At 37.7% G+C, this 22,138-nt stretch overlaps 2 protein-coding genes across 2 annotated transcripts in view; one reads left to right on the top strand and one right to left on the bottom strand.

Annotated features, from left to right (window-relative positions):
- LOC137299193 (uncharacterized) overlaps positions 1 to 7,942 on the top strand; it is a 47,369-nt gene extending 39,427 nt beyond the window's left edge. Inside the window, 9 exon segments of the mRNA XM_067831766.1 lie at positions 398 to 462; positions 1,213 to 1,379; positions 1,761 to 1,857; positions 2,281 to 2,294; positions 2,561 to 2,693; positions 3,007 to 3,215; positions 3,784 to 3,878; positions 4,146 to 4,196; positions 4,583 to 7,942. Of these exon segments, the coding sequence (XP_067687867.1) occupies positions 398 to 462; positions 1,213 to 1,379; positions 1,761 to 1,857; positions 2,281 to 2,294; positions 2,561 to 2,693; positions 3,007 to 3,215; positions 3,784 to 3,878; positions 4,146 to 4,196; positions 4,583 to 4,597 (846 nt within the window). The 3' untranslated portion in view covers positions 4,598 to 7,942.
- A 2,399-nt stretch (positions 7,943 to 10,341) lies between these two features.
- LOC137299191 (uncharacterized) overlaps positions 10,342 to 22,138 on the bottom strand; it is a 38,033-nt gene continuing 26,236 nt past the window's right edge. The window contains exons 35-50 of the mRNA XM_067831764.1: positions 21,760 to 22,026; positions 21,267 to 21,376; positions 20,823 to 20,887; positions 20,234 to 20,400; positions 19,817 to 19,913; positions 19,120 to 19,136; positions 18,336 to 18,445; positions 17,637 to 17,701; positions 16,922 to 17,088; positions 16,210 to 16,306; positions 15,781 to 15,797; positions 15,431 to 15,563; positions 14,617 to 14,846; positions 13,123 to 13,205; positions 12,625 to 12,675; positions 10,342 to 11,675 (exon numbers count right to left, since the gene is read on the bottom strand). Coding sequence (XP_067687865.1) covers positions 11,661 to 11,675; positions 12,625 to 12,675; positions 13,123 to 13,205; positions 14,617 to 14,846; positions 15,431 to 15,563; positions 15,781 to 15,797; positions 16,210 to 16,306; positions 16,922 to 17,088; positions 17,637 to 17,701; positions 18,336 to 18,445; positions 19,120 to 19,136; positions 19,817 to 19,913; positions 20,234 to 20,400; positions 20,823 to 20,887; positions 21,267 to 21,376; positions 21,760 to 22,026 — 1,691 coding nt within the window. The 3' untranslated portion in view covers positions 10,342 to 11,660. The remainder of the gene's footprint in view (positions 11,676 to 12,624; positions 12,676 to 13,122; positions 13,206 to 14,616; positions 14,847 to 15,430; positions 15,564 to 15,780; positions 15,798 to 16,209; positions 16,307 to 16,921; positions 17,089 to 17,636; positions 17,702 to 18,335; positions 18,446 to 19,119; positions 19,137 to 19,816; positions 19,914 to 20,233; positions 20,401 to 20,822; positions 20,888 to 21,266; positions 21,377 to 21,759; positions 22,027 to 22,138) is intronic.

Genomic DNA, 22,138 nt, shown 5'->3' with positions numbered 1-22,138 from the left:
ATGACGTATTGTCCTCTAATTCATATCGACATGACGGTGTATCCTCTAATTAATATCATAGGACGGTTTGTCCTCTAGTTTATATCGATATGATGGAGTATCATTTAATTAATATCGACGTGACTGTATATCCTCAAATTAGTATTGATATGACGGTTTGGCCTCTGATGTCGAGATACATGAATGAAGCTCAGATTCCAATGAAAATACCGTGTTATTAATTCCTTTCATGACGTTATTCGTAGGTGACGATTTCGTTGTGCTTGATGACAAAATTGTTCAGTTAGAAACGTTATCAAACTCTGATCTGCGTCACATGTTAAAAGTCAAACATCTGGATCAGTTGTGGATCCAGTACTTCATGATCGGCGTATCAGTTCGAAAATATATCTTTCAGATTGACACTGTCCTAAAAACTGTCTCCAGCACAGCGCACGTGACGTCTAGCGTTGGAACGTTAAGGTAAGTTGAATTAAATGTTCCACTATATATTAAATATATTAAAAATGCGTATTTAATTGAAGCAATATATCTTCCACTTAACGCCTTGGTCGGAGAACGATTTGAGTAGCTTGCCAAAACGGTCACATTTCCAGTGCCTTGAATATCGTTCCACTAACCTCGGTGACATAAGGTTGATATCGTATTTGTCACGGTTCATAAAATACATGCGCCGTAGCAATGATCGTCCGAGTATCGTCCTGCATACTATAGCAATACCTGCTCGCACGGCTAAGACTGTGTACTGGCAAACAGATTGCATTGCAGTACAATGTATACTCCGGTACCCGTATTCTGATACGTATTGCGATATACTGGGAGCTTCGGCATTGGACAGAGAGTGACACTGATTGTACAAGCAGAGCCTAGTTTTTTAATTTCAAACTGATTTGGAGGGATTGTATTTTGTTTTTATCATGCAATTCATGTCAAGTAATGAAAGTATGTTGTATTGTCAGTTAATCGCAATGGAAAACTCCTGTATGAATTAAAGTCTGTGGTGATTTTTTTTATCAAACCAGAGAGATTATCACAAAACTTGATATTTTGTATTACTCAATATATGGGTCGGATAAAAATTTTAGGAATACTTACGGTTTAAGAGGCGTATTGCGATATACTGGTATATCGGTTATACCGCGCAGCCTTTCTTTTGGTGATCTCTCTCTCAAAAACTATAGACTATGACACCAATATCATTACCATCTTCAGAAAGGGCACTCTTATAGTTCCTGCAACACTCAGAGTCGACAGTTCGAAGACGAACAACCAACTCGGGGTGCTGGCAGCATTCTTGGAGAAACTGGCAGAGGTTGGAAACATCTCTGTAGATGGAACAGCGACCCCAGTCAGCAAAGTCGTGTACGATAACATCACCAGTGAGTATTGTCTGTCTGTTTATCCAGTAAACGTGTTGAACACCTGGTGTCATAACACCTGGGTTTTCAGTGATCAATTCATTTACGTTTTACTGTTGGTTTTAACTTTATTTTACTCAAAAGAGTTTGTATCTGGTTGGATATCCTTTCACACAGAAACACGCACACGCACACGCACACGCACACGCACACGCATACGTACACTCACCGTGAACATGTTCTTTCAGCAAGGTTGTGTTCGCTACATTCGAATCTTTCACTCCCTAATGATGGTGTCTCAGCCTGAAATTCCGTACACATTAACAACAATAGCGTCGCTCAAAGTTTAGATTCTCTGTGATCCTCTGAAACCACCAAGAAGGAAACGTGAATGTGTTTCAGTCGAAGCTAACCACTCTGTATGCCACGTGTACAACTTGCTGAAAAACCGCTCCATGGATACCGGCTGCACCATCACCAACGGTATACCCTCTGATATGTGAGTACACGTTTCTCATTGCTGTTGGTCTTAGTTCCTGTTTTTAATGAATGGTGCAAAATAGGCTGCCTCTGGGCTGTATTGAGCAAATGTCAGTGACTGAATCCCATTGCAGCTTTATACAAATAATCATAATCATACTTATATATGCAAAGTTATCGCCCTTTGGTACACAAGAATCCTGTTGTCGTAGGTTTGAATGATCATAGATTTTGACACGTGATGATGAAATTTGTTTAAAGAGGTCTTAAACACAACCCATTCATTTACTGTTATTTTGTAAGCGTTACTATTCCGTAACAAGCTAAAGCAACAGCTATCATATCGTCAAAACCAATATTACATGTAACTGACCTACTAAATCCTGTTCTACAAATGTTTGCAATTTGTTGGAATTTTTATGATATCATTCTTTTGTTCCAGAATTGTCCCTGGCTGTGAGTATATGTACATCATAATATGTAATATGTATGTAATATTTTAATGCACATATAATTATGATGTGTTCATATAAAAAGCGGGCGATGGGGAAGCCAAGTGGTCAAAGCGTTTGCTCCTGATCCCAACGTCCTGCGGCCGATTATAACATGTGAAACCCATTTCCTTTGTATGTTACAGAATGTTACAGAAGTATCATATCGCAGTTGTAAGAATGTTTGTAGCCTAGTGGTTGAAATGATGAATGCTTCCTTACATATTGCAGCTGACAGGACAGCTCTTCTAGTGGGTTTGACCATTCCCCTATTAATCATCCTCATCCTCCTTATCATCCTCATCGTGTACATCTGCTGTAAGAGGAGACGAAAGACATCGTCCAGACAATCATCGGATGATCGGTTAGTGTACTATAGATATTGTGTGTAGCCGTAGTCAGATCAGAAGGACCTGACCTGTGTTAGCGATAGTTTGGGGGGGGTTGTTTTTTTTTGTTTTTTGGGGGTTTTTTTGTTGTTTTTTTTTGGGGGGGAGGGGGAGGGGGGGTGTTTTTGGGTTGTTGTTATTTTTTGTTTGTTTTTTTGTTGTTGCCTGGTCCCTACTCGATTATTTACAGACCGTCAAAAATATGTATGAAATATTGCTGAATTGGGTGTTAAACGTCAAACAAACAATAACGCCACCATTGACACTAACGTCACCATTTCATTTCAGTGACCCCTTCCAAAGCGCATTCTCAGGTAACCTGCCGACCAAGGGTAACTTTGGTGCTTCTCGCTACATGATGTATTCTCCACACACACTTTCTGAGGCAAGCTCACAAGGCAGTAACAGCTCGGGCAGGACATCCAGACGGCTTAAGCTGCACGGGACTACACCTTGGTTTAACGAGCGTTTTCAAGGTCTTACCGCAACACCAAGACGTGAGTCAGTTATGTCATGTCGATCCTTTCCCACAGAGCCCTTTCCTAGATAACCTATGTTCATGATTTGGTCATATCCTGTCGATCGGACCATCTATTCTCACAGACTCTTTTCCTTGATAACCTATGTTCCTGTTTGCTTGTGTCCAGTCGATCCTTTAAAGGTTCCGATCATCTTTCTTTCCTCACAGACCCCTTTCCTCGATAACCGATGTCCATGTTTGTTCATGTACTGTCGATCCTTTAGCGTTTTGGGTCATCTTTTCTTTCTTCCTTGATAACCTTGATGCATTATCCCAAAAACCAGAAATAATTTCCATAATTGTAAGAAATCGGATATAAAATAATTGTGCAGTTCTACGAAAAACGTGGAAGTGCATAAATGTCTTTTTACAAAACCTTCCATTCTTGTTCTTAGTTGGAGCAATCGAGAAAAACAATGAGAAAAGGACTCATTCTAGATCGAACATATGTCGTGAGAATTATGTCACATGAATTCACTTCATACCATTGTTTTTTCACATAGACGTAATACAGTAAATGGCAAACATTTTTCGACTTATTGCAGGTGATATACATACAGAACCAATAGCAAAAGAACCGACGTCGAATTTTTCGTGGGAAAATCTATTCTCTCTTCTTGAACCTCGAAACAATGGACAGGTGGGCACATGTCTTTATACAAGTATATATAAGTTGTGTTATTGTACCTTTTATAGTTACTAAAAATAGCTGGAACAGCAACGCTTTAAGATGTGTTCTTCATGTAATTTAATGTGCACACTAAAACATAAAAATATATTCACATATCATGGTTACATTATTAACAGATGATTATCTAATATTTGGCCAAACCATTCCTATCATAACGGATAATAATAATAATTCGCTATATTTGTTTATGATGAATCATTAATGTTTTGTTTCCAGTTCGAAATGCCAAGACCTCAAGTCAACACTACACCGAAAATACCGTTTCGGGTAAACTCTCACCACTTTTTTGTTCCAGCTGTGAAATAGTCATTTTTAAGTTTTACACAATAGAGGAGCAAAAGACCTCTGCTTCTCAGCTGATCACAGCTGATTTTGTCATATCTGCCCTAAGTTAGCGATATTACATACAAGATATTAAATTTACTTGTCTTAGCAAATGTCTAAGCACATGCATTCAATACAATTGCTCATTGATATCTTAAACACCTTACTTTTGGAAAGAAAAACCTTTTCCAGCACAAGTTTATGACATTTCACACACGGCATGGTGATCAGTTCCTTTCTGGTCCCATTTTTAATTGACCAATTCTAAGCACATGACATATATATAGTATATAGTTCCAGTATTGAAGTGAATCCTTTTTTGTTTTCAGGATTCCAACGCTTGAAGATGGTAACATTTTAGACAATTTATTCTTTTGATGTCATTGTGTGATCCGATGAAGGGGTAACCTGCAATATCTCCTATCGAGCACAGACTCATTTCATCCAAGGGTAAAGCTGACAGTATGTTCCTCTGTCGATCAGGTCTAGCTCCTCGAACTGTTTCTTGGAAATAGATACCAACAGCTACCCATCTGGCTGTGTGTGAAGAAATAATGACTGACTTTCGTCGTTGATCCACACACGGTAACATACAAATACCACGCATGGTTTACAGAAATGTTTGTCCTGCCAACCTGGTGTTTGGTTGCTTCAGGAAAATAAATTTAGGTGTTGAAAATAATCTTTAAGGTTACATTCACATGTTTAGAAATCGAATTTGAGCTCAGTTTAAAATCCGACCACTGACGTTAAAATCAGTAAACACAATATTTACAACATGCCCTATTATATGTTTGTATCCATGGGATTGAACCTTGATATGGTTTATATAATCTTGGAAATAGGACTATTAAGTACTATTCTCTACTCATCAAGGCGAAAGGTGTGGGACTATTCTATTGGGATACTGATCTCCGTGTACAGATCAAGCAAGTTAGGGACCATACTTTATTGGGATATTTTTATGGTGTGTTGGGAGAGCAGTTTTTATTACATCAACATCCCGAATCATTATTCTTATTTTTGTATGGCACTTAACCTTCATGGAATATTAAGCTTGGATTTCACGACATTATCTCTCAGGAACGTATACATTTAAATATTTTATCCTGTTCTTCTTACAGTCAACTTCTATTTTTATCAATAGCTTTGTTATTGGGATAAGTTTGCACACTACAGGGTTCTGTTTATAATCGGCTGTAACGCCAGGTTGATATTGTCCATTGTTTAATTGATTAATCATCACAAAATTCAAACTGTTCTTTTTGCAACATAAAAAAAATATAAATTGTTCTCTTTGACCTTCATTTGATAGGGGTTCGATTATCTTCATGGCTACAAGGTGTCAAGCACATTTCTGGTTTCACCACAGATATTGCTGGAATGTTGCTGAAAGCGGTGTCGTAAAACGAAAGTCACTTACTTGATAATGATTTTCAACTGATTTTCATATGTTCATGTAACTTTCACAACTTATTTCACGTTTATGTCTACTGGAATTTGTGTAAGACGATAACTGAGAGTAATAGTTCTTTGTCGATGACGTCATATATTTTTCTTGAAGTTGCAATGTATCATACCCTCGAGAGTAACTTTTCTCAGTTTTTTTCAGCCTCAACTCATGTACGAATTTCACTGTCGCTTGTGACCAAATAACCATTTGTAGATTTTATACATTCCATAGTATGAAAGAATATCTCACCATTAACACTATGCAACTAATAACTAAAACGTGTTCCTTACTTTTTCGAAGAACGTCGCCATATAACCATTTCGTAATCATACATACGTGTCAGTACATGTGTAACTGTATTGAGGATTGGTTTAGAATAATCCTGACAATTTAATTGTGATATCGATAGTCGCTGTAGGACTAAAATGCGATTGTTTGTATTGGTTTGTAGATGTTGTTTCGAAATGTGATATCATTTTTGGTATCTTTGTATGTCTTTAGTCAGTTCAAATGCACGATATTGAAAGCCATGAAACCAGACTGGATATGTTGTTGTACTCAAAGTTCAAAATTTAAAACTTCGTTTTATTTTCTACTGTTTTTTTTTTCAAAAATCGACTTTTATTTCGTCTTCGTTAACGGTGTTTGTGAACACCTTTGTTCTGGTTTTCGTGAAGCTTAATTTGACCTTTCAACTCGACTCTGTTATAAAATTGTCTTTAAATGCATGTCATGCTCATGTGATCATGCTCACAACAGAAACGATTGAAAATAATTACATTAAAACCGATAATGCTTTTACCAGGCAATGGTAAACCTCAATTTTTTTCTGGCTGTTAGATTCTGATTTTGGATATAACCCTCATGACAGCCATATTAAACATACCATTACAACGTGCGATGAAACTCGTTGTTTTTTTAGTTCTCTGTGAGAAACACATTCCGTTATATATATTATGTTTTGGCCGTGTACTTCCCTTTCTCATAACGTCTCGCAAAATTCCCATTTTGCTCCGTATAGATTCTGAACGTTATGAAATGGTCAGACAGACGGGGCAGGACTGCGTATTTCTCGTTCTCATTTCTTTCTGTATTTTGAGATTATTTGCTTTTCAGTATGCATGCTAGACAATTTGACTATCGACGATGTCGTTTTATTTAAGGGAATGTTGTTCCTGATACTTCGGAAGGTGGTGAGCTACAACGGAGTGGCACTAGATTGGTTTATGTTGAAAATATTCAAGAGTAATTTAAACGTTCTGCATTTCGGGCAGCCAATATTTGAACGTAGTTGTCATTGTTAACTCACAGTTTAGTTTATAAATGATGGATCGATCATGGTATGTTATTAATTGAAAATTTATTTTAGAATGGAAATAAAAACAATTTGAATATGATTATCTGTTTTTCTTTAACTTAATATTTGAATCCCGAACGATGCTTCTCATAATTAGACTGTATATAGTACATATATCAAGTGAGGTTTACCAGGTCGTCTTGTTTTGGATCAAACTTTCCAAACCTAATTAAAGTAATAGCCTACTCCGAAATGTCTTTAAATATCAATCGTTTGCATACCAACACAAACGCCCCTTCTTGTCGCACTTTCATTGTATTTTTACACATGTTTGTTTATAAAGTGATTCCTTGTCTGCTTGTTCATTTCATGTACAAACGATGTTTGAAGTCATGAAAATACACGTCCATATTATCAGAAAATGTATGTCATGAAGAGCCTATCGTAAATAGAGTCTGTAATGAGACAGTGTTTGTGGATTTCTTGACAGGACCCAAGACAGGACTTTTCAAGTTACAAGAGGGACGACATATTTATTAATGACTATGGTTATTCCTCTTTGGGCTTTTCAGCTTTGCATATATTTGTTTCATATACCTGCTATGGTATCCATACTGATGTAGGGTGGTTTCAATTGTGTATTGTTACATGTATGAACTCGTGAATAGGGCCATGTAATATCTTAGGTACTAGGACACAAAAAGCCAAATATAACACTGACGATTAATATGTAGCGAGAAAGTAAAGCCAGTAATAGTACCACTGATACCAGTTTCTTTGGCTTTCGGGAAACTGTCATCTTAGTTTATCAAAACGTGTTGGTTCTTTTTACAGAAAAACCAGTGATTTTATGTTATTTGTTGCTCATATTTGTATTGTATTGAAATGGGTGAACACAACCGTATAGTGGAAACAATATTTGCAATAAAATATAATACAAACAATCAGTGTCTTGCATCTTTCTTGCATCAGTTTAAAAAGCTCATACAATGCCAATGTGTCACATACACAATGGTTAAGTTCGTGCACGACATTGGTGAATAGTGCGGAAGACTTTCATCATTTGCACACTGTATGTTCAATGCAAATATATGGTAAGACATAGCGCTTTAAGGATTTCCTATTATGTTGACATGGCTTTTGATGGTTCCATGGTAACCATCAGTGCAAAGACAAATAAGAAGTCAGTACAAATCAGTTAAACATCTTGCCCAGTTACCTTATTATGCCCAATTCGAGAAAAGAACTTTATTTTGACGTCAGTTTTGGAGCATGGGCTTAATTTCTGCATTAATTTACATTTGCTGATTCCTGCAGTATATATCTCTTAAAAGAAATAAGGAAATTACTGTCTCAAGAATGTATATAATCTGTGCAAAACATTCGACCTATTTAGTGTGCATCTTACATAGACATATTTCTAACCTGATTTTGCTGGCGTCTCCTATGTACGGATGTAAGATTTATAATAATATAACATTTCTTATATTGGACACTGAAACTATAAACAATACTAATTCTTGGTTAGAAAATGACCCGGCCTACATGTATCTTCCCGACTCTATCCTCTGTAAAACGGTTAGGGTTAATTCGGTCATTTGGCAACTTTCATTCTCCACATACTACATTAATCTATGCGTTATATGTTTACTCTCACAAAACGTTTCATACATATTTAGCTATATTTCTTCAACGTACCCAGTCATCAAAGAAACTGCAGCATGTGTCGGGTTGCACAATGTCTACCTCATCTCACAAGACACACACACACACACACACACACACACACACACACACACACACACACACACACACACACACACACACACACACACACATACACACCTGAGAATGGCAATGTTACCATGACGGTTTGGATGAACCGTTTTCATGTAACAACCACCAAATCCAGACTGGGTGCAATAGATACCACTTTGCCTTTGTACAACTACAAAATGTATATAGGCGAGACAAACCCCCAAATATTTATGAACTTGTTCATGAACAAAAGGATAACAGTGTCTTCGTGTGTAACAATGTTTTATTTCGGACATTTTTAATAGCAATTAATCAATTTTAAAATATATGACGTCAAAACGTGATATCATTCCAGAGCGAATCAAACCAAAATGCAAACAGGGTCGAAACCTCTCAATTGAAAGTTAGAATAATTTGGAAATCAATTTTTTAAATGTTCTTAAAATGAAAACACACGGTGTTTTTTAGTGGTTTTGCGATTTTTATGTATTATAGTAAGACGAAAAAAGGGGCGATCATTTGATACTTTCGGGACGTCGGGGATGTAATAAACAATATCTCCTCACAGAGGGAAAATGTTTCATCTGAAACATTATTGGTATTTGTTTGTTCAACAATGAAACAGACACAAGGACATTAATACAAAAAGTGGCAGTGGTCGATGTTAGCGATAGAGCGGGAAGTGACACCCGGTGCCATCAATGATTTTCACTCACCCATGGTATACTGAACCGCAAAAAAACGCAACTCTGGTCTTTGTCAAGTTTTTAAACAGAAGTAAATCAACATGGACGCTTACGTTTATGACATTTCATTTTTTCGAAACTTTCTTTCGCTGTTCAGTATATTTTGTTGCAAAATTTCCTATTTTACGCCGTTTTGATAGATTAGATCTCGGAGATTGATGTTTTTAAATCAATTGTAGAAAAAAAAACAAGTAAACCTCCATGTCCCCTGGATATCGAATGATCGACCCCTAACGTGAAACAACAGAGTTATGTAGTTATGTAAGCTTCTATTCTCTAAAACTGCTCTTCAGTTAATAGCGCCCAAAATCAGACTTCCCTCTGATACCAAACCCGCTACAGCCATGCACCATAACCACACCCTTGACCACGCCCATGACTGAATGCCTATTGTCAAGCTAAGCAAGTTATGTGTTGTAATGGTAAGTTGCTATCCATAACATGTGTTCTATATTGTACTTCCCAACTTCTAAAATGCCGCTCAAAGACGTCAGTCTGTATTATTTCTAAAGTTGCATTTTTTTGCTCAGCTTGCAAATTCTGGTTTGTTATATTTCGAAAACATGTCATACTTCTCTAACTTGATCAAAAGTCCTTGTGCTTGCATTGTAACGTACGGAATATATTTATCACGAAATCTTCTGAGAAGCACATGTAAAGATTCGCTTCGAAAGGTGTTAGTAGTTTCACATTCCTTTATTGGCTGTTAAAAAGTGCTCATCAGAAAAGATGAAAAATACATACATTTCTAATTTAAATATTCCAACTGACATCCAAATGTAAGACATTCTTTAAAAGTCAACCCTTCTATAAGAAAAATGACTGTACACATAATTCTTATTGTACTTTTATTGGTCAAAAATAAATATTAATTCACAGTTTCAAACACACACTACTTTTTTCAAGTTTATCATACGATTATCAGGAAGACAAACAAGTAACTATACCTTCTGATGTTGTAACAGAGTTAAACATTTTAACAAAAACAACAACTAAAATGAGTTTTGAAGATGTTCTGTTGCGTTCTTTCAGGAACACTTTTAATATGTTTTTAGACACAATGAAATATTTGTAAAGGAACATGATATTCTATACCACATGGGTGCTGCTGGAATATTTCTACATAATATGAACAAAATATGAATACATTCCCAGGGTTTAATGTTTATACAAAACCATTGTTATTTATCTTCCCAAACAGTGAATTCGAATAAAGAAAATGTCAGCTGCAAACTTGCATTACACAGTTGTCCCAACCAAACAGCAAGATGACTGGCAGTGAAGATAATTTTTGCGCGTCTAGAAACGCTAAAATAACATGATTGTGAAAGCACAGATTATATCCGTAACAAAGAAGTGTACTATCCCATGTGCCTTTACAAAATAAATGTAGATAATGCGTCTTAAACGCTCAAACCCCTGTGTTTATATTTCTTCCCAATAGTTGGTAATGACATGTTTCATCAAATAATAATATTATAATAACAACGTCTCTAACGCTAAACAATCTGTGTCTATTTTTATACCAAACAATGCAATATTTCTTTATCTTTTCAAACAGAATAAATAACGCGTCTTTAACGCTAAAAGTCTGTACCGAGGCCACACCTTTTCCCTTTTGAGGTATGTATGTCATTTTGGCTTTGACATGGATCATATTCAGTGAACGAAGACAAATGAACCAATCGCTATCAAGCTTATTTCATTGACATGTACTGTAACTACCCAAAGAGAAAAATATCCCAAAGATTCACAAAAGGGTGGCCCGGAAAGACATCCAATGCCCTATACAATATGGTGAAATACTACGTTGTCCCAATATACAGAGATAAACGAAAATAGTCCTTACCACCTTCATAGTAGAGAATACATGCATTTCAGATTAATGTACAATCCCTCAAATGAATGGTTATCGTATCCATTATCCAAGGTTCAAAGGTATCTCCACACATTTTCTCACAATGTATCCATGTTTGAACTCAGAAAATCCAGAAAATAAGAACACACAACACAGGAATGTTATCCTTTGGAAATATTCCCAGCAAGATCCCTGGGTAGGTGCTCAGAGCACAATATTGCAGGCTCGCCCTTCACTGATATAGTCAAAAGCACACTCTGCTTTCCAGATAAATATATTAATCCATTTTTGTTCTTTATGCCAAGGAATCCTGGAAAATAAACAACATACATTTTAATGGTTTATAAAACTTGAAACAAGACATCTGTGATAAATAAGTGTGTGATATGTGAAAACTTAAGTAAGCATAATAATTGCTTTGATCTATATTCCGTATACTGGAATAAATATCGTGAACACAAATCTAAAACACAAATCCATCGTTGTCTTTCTCATCTCACTGACATGACTTTCCACTGCTGTGAGTTTAGCAATATTCCAGCAAAAACACGAGGGCGGACACCAGGAATGGCCTTCACACATTGTACCCAAGCGAGCGCTTAAACCACTAGATAATATGTGTATTAAATCAACGGAATTAAATTAAATTAACGGAAAGTAGGTAACCTTGGAAGAAGCAGTCAAATTCGTTTGTTTGTTTGTTGTATAACGCCGCACTCAGTAATATTCCAGCTATATGGCGGCGATCTGTACATCATCGTGTCTGGACCATACATTCCAGTGATCAACAACATGAGCACTGATATAGGCAACTGGAATTCGATTATGTGTGAACCTGACCACCCGATCCCGTTAGTTGCCTCTTACGAAAGGCATAGGTTACTGAAGACCAGTTCTAACCTGGATCTTCACGAATTGTCAAAATGAGAGGTGGGACTCAAAAGGAAAACTTGATTTGACAAACACATTAGAAACGTCGACAAACTAAGTTATTACGTTGCGTTGCAGGCTTATAATGCCACAACTCCATATTATAGACTCAAATAACAGTTTAATTTAAGAAATTTGAGCTGACTGAAAAAGATGCATTGCTCGTATTGGTGTGGTTTGGGTAAGATGTCGCAACAACTCTTGTGATAAATTAAATTCTTCCACAGTGGTTCTGGGCTCCACAAATAGGCTTACATTTCATTGTGGACCCAATGTCATACCATTCTAAAGCACTATATAAACGATACTACAATAGACAGACAACTCACCCTGAACGCTTTGTTTGGAGATGAATTGATTTGTGGTCTCGGCACTTCGAACTAAAAGAAGAAAGAGAGAATTGATAAATGAATGAAGCTTGTAGTGACTGAATATAGTTTTACGCCGTTTTATGCAATATTCCAGCAATATCACGGCGACGGGACATCAGAAATGGGCGTCAAACATTGTGTCCATGTGGGGAATCGAACCCGGATCTTCGGCATGTGAACGCTTTAACCACTTGGCTACCCATCCTTGTAAACTCCACACATATATTCTACGTTGAATGTCTCATTATACGCCAAACTTGACTCTCTGTTTTGACAAGTTCAATTATTGTACCAACAAAACAAGGGTAAGTATAAACATGTTCAATGATTATTATACAAAGTGAATGGATCATTTTGACATTTTCTTGTAGTCTCATTTTGATCATCAATTGGATTGTTTCATGCCACATATGCACCTGAACTGGAATCCTTACCGTATTTAGACATCAAACTCACCTGTCTGTTTCTATGAGGGTCAAGAGTAGAAAACAGATTTTCCCACGAGAAATTAGATGTTGGTTCCCCTCGTGTTGCAGGATCTAAATTTAGATAAGATTCGTATTTCACAAAGAGTGCACAATAAATAACACCTCGGAGAAGAGAAAAGGTTAAACGAATTTTAGATTGCAAGAATAAGAAGCATCGGTCCAACCGGACAACGAGTCAGGTTTATGTAAACTCAGCATACTGTTTGATGTTTGATGATCGTGGAAAGGGAATTGTCACTAATATTTAACAAAAAAAACTAAATCGTTTAAACAAATATCAAACAAATGCTGTAAACATTAACGGGCATATTGTTACGCACGATTTCAATACACAACACTAGAGCTGAGGTTTAAAGAAAAAGAACTAAGGTTTAAAGAACATGATGGGTTCATAGATGAAACTGGGACTGAGGTTTAAAGAACATGATGGGTTCATAGATGACACTAGGAGGTTTAAAGAACATGATGGGTTCATAGAGGACACTAGCAGGTTTAAAGAACATGATGGGTTCATAGATGACACTGGGACTGATGTTTAAAGAACAGGATGGGTTCATAAATGACACTAGGACTGAGGTTTAAAGAACATGATGGGTTCATAGATGACACTGGGACTGAGGTTTAAAGAACATGATGGGTTCATAGATGACACTGGGACTGAGGTTTAAAGAACAGGATGGGTTCATAAATGACACTAGGACTGAGGTTTAAAGAACATGATGGGTTCATAGATGACACTAGGACTGAGGTTTAAAGAACAGGATGGGTTCATAGATGACACTAGGACTGAGGTTTAAAGAACAAAAACATCTGAAATTTTAATGAGAAAAGTTGAATTGATATTTAAATTCTAGGACTAAGGTTTAAAGAACAAGACGCATTGACAGGAGAGCTAAACAAGCCTTTAGACTGTTAGATTAAGGATCGGTTTACATAACAAAGATGACAGTATAACAAATATAGAAGGCAAACATAAATAAGTGTTGAAGCCGTGGTGTTTTACTAACGCTTTAAATTACGCGAATTGAGTATAAGCTTAGCTATAAGCTTACATTCATTCGTTTGCAATCATCAAAACATTAAAAACCATGTATTTAGAGCAAAAGTAAATATTTAGATTTTATCACATCCTTCTAAACTAGCCAGTTTAAGTCAAAATGAGTTGAAGTTTGTGTCATGATACTCATAAACATACATTCATTTATTTAGAACCTCCAAAACATGAATTCTGAGTGAAAAATAAACATTCTCGCCTTTGGGCCAGTCAGACAGAGCGCAGACATAGTTTAAATGTTGAGTTTTCAAAAAACTAAGTTTTCATTTTTTCCTCCTAAGCATATATAAACTGCATGTTTAATTTTGTCAAATTCCTTGTTAGAAAGTAGCTACCGCGCGGAGAGTTTGTGAACTTTTTGTGAGTCCATAGTTAGATTGTGACGTGTTAGTAGAACTGAGTACTCACATCTTGAACCTTCAGTGAGACCTTGGTAACGCTCGTTCGCCCATGGCGAGTCGTAGTATTCACGCTGTCCGACTGTCTTGGTGTGACGAGCGTTTTTGGTCGAACCATCGCTGGCCTGAGACGCTGTCTCTGAGAGTGTGTGGGGCGAGTACATCATGTAGCGAGAAGCACCGAGGTTGCCCTTGGTTGGTAGGTTGCCCACGAAGGCACTCCTGAATGCATCATCATCACTGAAAAATATGTGTTTCAAATGTTGTAAATAAAAATATGCATTACCTTGAACCAGACCAGCAGGTACAGTGAGTGAGTGCGTTTGGTTTTATGTTGCATTTGGAAATATGTCAGCAATACCACGACTGGGGACACCAGAAATAGGCTTCAAACATTGTACCCACATAGGGCATCGAACCCGGCCCTTCGGCATGACAAGCGAACGCATTAACCATTTGGCCACTCCACCGCCCCACCAGCAGGTAAAACGTGGAATAAAAGCAAGTAAATTCTCCCCTACAATATTTCATAACTACTACTACTACTACTACTACTACTACTACTACTACTACTACTACTACTACTACTACTTTTGCTGCTGCTACAGCTGTTGTTGCAACTATTATTACTAGAGAGCAGACGACCTGTACAGTTTTACTGACCGCTGTGACAACACCACCAGATACTCCTACCACACCTACCACTACTGCTGTTTTCTGTTGCTTCAGCTAATGTCACAACTTCCACTTCATGCTTCTATTCGTACCTATTACCATCTACATCTACCACCATCCGTGATGCTACATCGACTGCATCTACATACCGTTCTTCAGATGATGGTTTAAGCGAACTTCTCCTATTCTTCAGACAGCAGAGGTAGACGACTCCCGCGATGACAAGGACGAGGATGATGAATAGAGGCACGGATAGTCCAACAGCAAGAGGAATGTTGACAGCTAAAACATATTGAACATACGAATAACATCGGTTTTACTAAGTGCAGTGATGATATCAACGTATGTCATCGGTAAGATCAAAATTCTTTTTTTAACCTTTCAAGCAATATGTTACTTAGATGTTCGCGTTTTTTCATGTAATCATTTCATAATGCAGTAAGTATTACAGGTTACTAGTACCATCTTTTACTTGAACTGTATAAAAAAATAAACTTACAATCTCCTTGCAGTTTCCTGAAACAAAAGGAATATTGCCGAATGATTTTTTCCTGCAAAACTGGTACAGTTGATTATATGATAGTTATTAGTCCTCCTTCGCTTCTATTTTACTATTTACGTCCAATTTTGTCCGTGTTGTCCGGATAATAACGGTAATGATTAGTCCCTTTCGTTGATATTTTTTTCAAGTAATGCTAGTGTGAAAGAACTGTATGTATAGATTCCTGCATGACATAAATGTCACAAAGTTTATAGTTTTAAATCTCTCCTCCTCCTCCTCCTCCTCCTCCTACTACTACTACTACTACTACTTTGTGACGTATAGATTCCTGCATGACATAATTAACTTTGTCACAAAGTTGTATTTTTAATGGTGTTATATATAGAGAGATATACCCTATTTTCTTAAAAAAAACAGTTTGCTTACCTTGAAACTGGTATGCCATTGTTGAGCTCACAGTACTCGTTGTCTTCTAATTGATGAATCATCTTGTATACATCGCAAACAGTTTGGCTTTTAGTTACTGAAACAAGCAACAGAAACTTTTACATTAGAAAAATCGTAGAAGTCAAAAGATCCAAGGAATTATCTTCATATATTCCAAAATTCAAATTGGATTAGTTTCAGGCCGTATTTGAACATTCACGCCAATATCACTATCGTAAGATCACAAATGTGCTTCACATATTATTGCATCTAAAAGTGGAATAGAACCAGGGACTTCTCTGCGTAGACTGTCCCTAAATGAGGAGTAATAGGTTTTTCTCTATGACGAGAGAAATGGACTACCCTACCTTAAACTAGGAGCCACACACGAGTCTATTGTACCACCCACATTTGCTACCATCAGTGAATGTTACGTACTATTCATTATGTTAAACTCCAACGTCCATATGTACTTAACACCAAAAGAAACACAAACTTCGAAAAAATTAAATCTCATTAATGTAAGCGTTGATGTTTATGTCTTCTGTCTTAAAAACTGGACTAAAAGCAGAGTTTTGCTGTTCGTTATTCATATAAAGATCCAGTAACTCGCGTCAGGTTTATTTTTGTGACAGACCAGAGTATATCACAACGATATAAATCTCAAAAGCATCCACATATTTCACAGAACCGTTCAGCGATTTCCTCTCACCCTCATTGTTTTTGTAGACGAGTTTGGAAATTGCGACTGGTATTCCGTCTAGGGTAATCTGGCCCACTTCGATAAGTTTCTCCAGCATAGCTGCCAATACCCCGTCAGTGTTGTCGGTCTTGGAGCCGTCGACGCGGAGGGCTACAGGTGCTATAACACTGCCCTTGCTACAACGACAAACCAGTTCCGTTGATCCAACAGTATGTGATTGGACAGGCTAGTACGGTATGAGCGAAGAGTGAATATTGCACATATATGTCGCTTTCTAATTTGCTGAGCGCTGTTCTATTATTCTCAATGTACCCTGCTTACAAACATCGAGGGTACATCAACCCATGACCCCCTCGTGACCACTGAACAACTCATTATAGCGATTGCCATATCCGCAATTTTGCAGCTATTCGATGTGAACGAGGACATGGAATGTGTGTTATTAGTAAAATGAACTGAGAACGTGATTAGATTGAACAGGCTGACAATGGAAATGCGTGTGACGTTTCATCCACACACCATACATGTTATTCCTATCAAATAATATTTTTGTGACATTTGGAATCTCGGTTGTTTTATCATTATCTTTTCATATGTTATATTTTAAAGCATATGTGCAATATTATTTGTGTTATAGATATTGTGGCTTCGATACAACAAGGGATTCGACTCATCTGACTTTGGCATAACTGGATTCAGTTGTACAGATGCTGATAGCACGTACCTCAAGTTCCCGACAAACGTCTTAATATGCGTATCGGGGGAAACAACTTTGATGACATCGTCAATCTGAAAATATAGTCCCAGAATGAGTGCAAACTGTTTGGTTTAAGAAACTGCCCTGTACAGAGTTCATTGGCCTTTGAACTTAGATATAGATTTCAACAATGATGGACATTACAAGAAATCATAGCTGAAAATAATGTGTGGCACCGCGTGCTCATGTGAAGGTGAGCGTGTGCTTTTTGATCCGTGGCACCAAATATCACAAGTTTCGTGAAACCGTAAGTGTTTTGTGGCTTTCTGCGGTACAAGTATCGTCATATGACCGTGACATGTAACTATCGAACATGTTCCAGTGGTCAATATCATGAGCAATGATCATTTCGCGGAGGCACAACGCTGTCCGTCAAGTCACCAAGCACAACCATCCGAGTATTTAGTGTATGTGCTAGCGAGCAGGAAGATATGAAGAATACTGGATTGGATCGAGCATCGTTATGACTAAAGAAAGCGACAATACCATTTGTCACATCCATAAGAAACCTTTGCTGAAAACAGAACCCATTGTACAATTTCGGCAGTTATAAAAAAGTGATCAAGGAGGGGCTCATTAAAATGTGAGCGTCTCCTGCCCCACCTGTGGTACCTGTAATAAAAATGGAAGATTCTTTATTATTATTGTTGTTCAGTGTTCACGTACCGCATTCCCGATGTCTTGATGCAACTTGAAGTAGGCGGCGCTAGACGTGTTGGCAAGGATGGCGTCTCTGTTGGCGTCCAGCGTGACAACCGTGTTAGTCCCTTCATCAGCTGGAACATATGACGTCATACATCTGTACTACATTGAAAGCATACAGTCCAGCAGGGAAGCTCACATCAAAACGCTAACACTATCGTAAATCTTTGTCAGAATGATCAAAACGCCTGCCAAAGAGAACAAGCAGAGAGGAACCAAAATATTGATTATGTACTCTCACAAAATTCCAAACTTATTACAGTCCCCATGAATCGTTCTGATTATATATCGTTACATTCATAAAATTCTTAAAACACAGTAAAACGCAGATTACGCACACACTAACTATTCTGAGACCTTCTTTGAAAGTGTTTCGGCTGTTAATCATTATGATTCTATTTTCTGCTGATAGTGTCTAGTTTGGAATTGACTGTAGGTATATCTATTTAAAGTGAGTATATATTCGACTGAGGTTTCCTTGCTCTCAGTCTGTTTCACGAACAGGCCTGGGATACTGGAATATTCATATATTTACGTTTAATTGTTCCCTCGTGATGATACATATACAGTTATCATTAACGCTTTGTTGTATATCGCTTATATTCTTATTAATGATTTTCGTCGAGTAATGGTTTACTTCCAATAATGGTTTGATTTCGAAACTTGCAATTACAAGTACATTTTGCTTTATATGGTTTGCTTCTAACACAAAACTGTAGTTATGCCAAAGAGTCAGTTGTATACTTACTATGTCCTGGAACCGTCCTGAAACAAAGATAGTACATGAATAACAAAGACATTTATAGACTATAGAGAACGTATATTACATATGTATACTTAAAATACCATAGTCCTATGGTTCCGGATTCTAACACTTGTAATTGTAAAAAAACATGTGTCTTTTGTTCAACAATCCATGTTCACACCAGTTGATAAGGACTGACTTGTCAGGTTACACACCAAGATGGCCGCTTTTTCCCACCTACTATATGCACCCGTTTTAATAAACGAAACAATAACTGCATTCGCTTAAAGTAAACCATCAAATTAAATAGTGATGAAAAAACGGCATACTTCATTAAATGTAGGGCAGTGTGAGAAATTATGAGTTTGCAAATTTTGCTAGCCAGTCGGCCTAGCTATGCCCGGAAGTTACTAGCTCATAAAATAGTCCGCTAGCGCGAAATTTGAATGTAGAAATTAAGCAAAAGATTTTAAAATTTGGTGAGAATAAGATATTGTCAACGGGTTTCGTCATTAAGCTATCAATATAATGAACATTTTTATAAGACCATAATCCATGATTTAAAAGTGTATTATAACTTAACAAGTCGGGGAGAGTGATATATGCACAAAATGACTGTGGATATTTACTGATCGGATTTTGCACTAGCTATGGGCTTGTGGAACAGTAACTATTGCGCACATTGATGTATTTAACTTACGAGGTGACAGGAACGCCATTGTTGAGGACACAGTGTTCATTACTAGAAAGGTTTTTTATGAAGGCGTACACGTCACACACGCTTTGCGATGCAGTAACTGAAAAAATGAAGAGTTGAAACCTTTATAATTATACACCATCATCATTCATAACATCAACCCATGCTTGTCCCAAGAGGCAACTGAAAAGATCGTTTGTTCAGGTTCTCGCTGATTCGGTTACAACATATGATCGTATCTCAATTGCACAGATCGATGCTCATGATATTGATCACTGGATTGTCTAGCCCGACTCGAACATTTACAGAACTCAGACATTAAGCTGGAATATTGTTGAACAAACAAACAATAATCTACCTCTAAAGACATTTGCAGTTGGTTGAAACTATAAATCATTGAACACTGAAATTTCCTCTCACTTTCTTTGTTGCCGTATTGGATTTTGCTGATAGGAGCGGTGGTGCCGTTGATAGTGATGGAACCAGCTTCGGCCAATTTCTCTAGCGACGCAGCCAGGAGACCCTCATAGTTGCTTGTTTTGGTCTGGTCGATGTTCAGAACAACAGGGACGACTGTGCTACCGATGCTGTAACAGGACACAGAATTAATTAAAAAACACTTGATGTTTCGTTTTGTTTCCGAATGCTTAACCCGTATTGGTTTCTTGGTTCCTTTTTTTCTTCAATTATTTCACCCGGGTTAGTGTTGGGTTTCTGCAACCTATGCATGAGCCAATTAATGGTTATTTGTAGTTAAGGGATAGCTAACCCGTTAAGATGTGCTTTTTGGACATAAAACGTGTTATATACATATGTTCGTGTTTCCATCACTATAGTAAGCTACGTTTGTAACGATTATGGATATAACAACCTTTGTTTTTCCTTTCCCTTGCTGAATATTTTTGTAGCAGGTGTGACGAACTAAGCCTAGCTGAATATCTAACTTCGTCATAACCAGTTTACTGTATTTGTAATCTGTTCTGACATTTGATGGGTAGGGTCAGCGTACCTCAAATTTCCAACAACGCTGGTAATATGAGCAGATCCTGACACAGCCCGGATGACAGCATCAATCTGAAAACAATACGTAGAGTCAGTACTGGCAATGCGCGTCAATCTTAAACAACAACCACCTCCAAATTAGCCAAATGTTAGGACTGTCAACAGCGATGACAGCCACGCATGGTCCGGTCTACTAATGTCATTTCTCGGTCGTAAGTGGATCAGAAATGGTACTTGAATATATAAATGTCAACGGAAACCTGGTACCGGAAGTAAGCTGGGCACCGTCTCGCACATCGGAAGCTGTCGCTCGCAAAGTGAGCCGGGAACCACTTTAGTACCGAAGTAGAACATCGCGAGACTTACAGGCCCTACGTCAAACACTTTGCCCTTAAGGTGTCTGTCTTTCACAATCAGGTAAGCGCGTATGAAGAATATACACTATACATACCGCTGCCACAATGGCTTCTTGTAGAGCGACGTAGGCAGCAGAACCAGGGTTGTTAATAATAGATGAGTAGTCTATATTCAGCACGATAACTGTGCTGAACCCTTGAGCGGCTGAAATGCACATAATATATGTGAATGGGTGAGTGAATGAATATGGTTTTACGTCGCTTTTAGCAATATTCCAACAACACCACTGCGAGCGACACGAGGTATGGTCTCCACACTATGTATTTAGTTACTGGTTTATGAACATAATCATCTTTACCTACAATGGATTAATACGTGCATACAGAGAAGAATGGCAAGATCGATTCTCATGATTTCAGTCACTGGATTGTCTGGTTCAGACTCGATTTTTTTTCCAGATTGCGGTTACATGGCTGGAGTGACGTCAAAAATCAAACAGACAAGTGAAACAAAGCTGCCTCACATTATGTTCTTTGAAACTTGGAACCGAGTTCAAAGATACGTGTCATCAGGACATGCGTACTTACAAACACAAGGAGATCCCGCTGATGCCCTTCCAAACCCAGTTTTGCAGTCACATCTGTAGCTGCCTACCACGTCGCGACACACTTCCTGAGTCCCGGTACAGGGAGATGGTGTGGCTGAACACTCGTTGACGTTGGTATCACAGTTGGTGCCGTTCCAGGCCGAAGTGCACGTGCAGGTTCCATTGACCGGGTTGCAGGACACTGAGTTGCCGGATACACACGTGCATGCGTTTTCACAGTTTGTGCCATAGCTTGTCGAATTGCACCCTGAAAGGATACAATGGTTTATACCAAGCGTTCCTACGTTATACTGGAAACTGGCAGTGATTTGTGAGAGATAACTTAAGGTTCACGAGGGGTGAGATAATCAAATATTTGA

Source organism: Haliotis asinina, chromosome 10 (assembly GCF_037392515.1).
Source record: "Haliotis asinina isolate JCU_RB_2024 chromosome 10, JCU_Hal_asi_v2, whole genome shotgun sequence".
NCBI classification, from domain to species: Eukaryota; Metazoa; Mollusca; class Gastropoda; order Lepetellida; family Haliotidae; genus Haliotis; species Haliotis asinina.
This window is presented reverse-complemented; position numbering and strand designations above follow the sequence as displayed.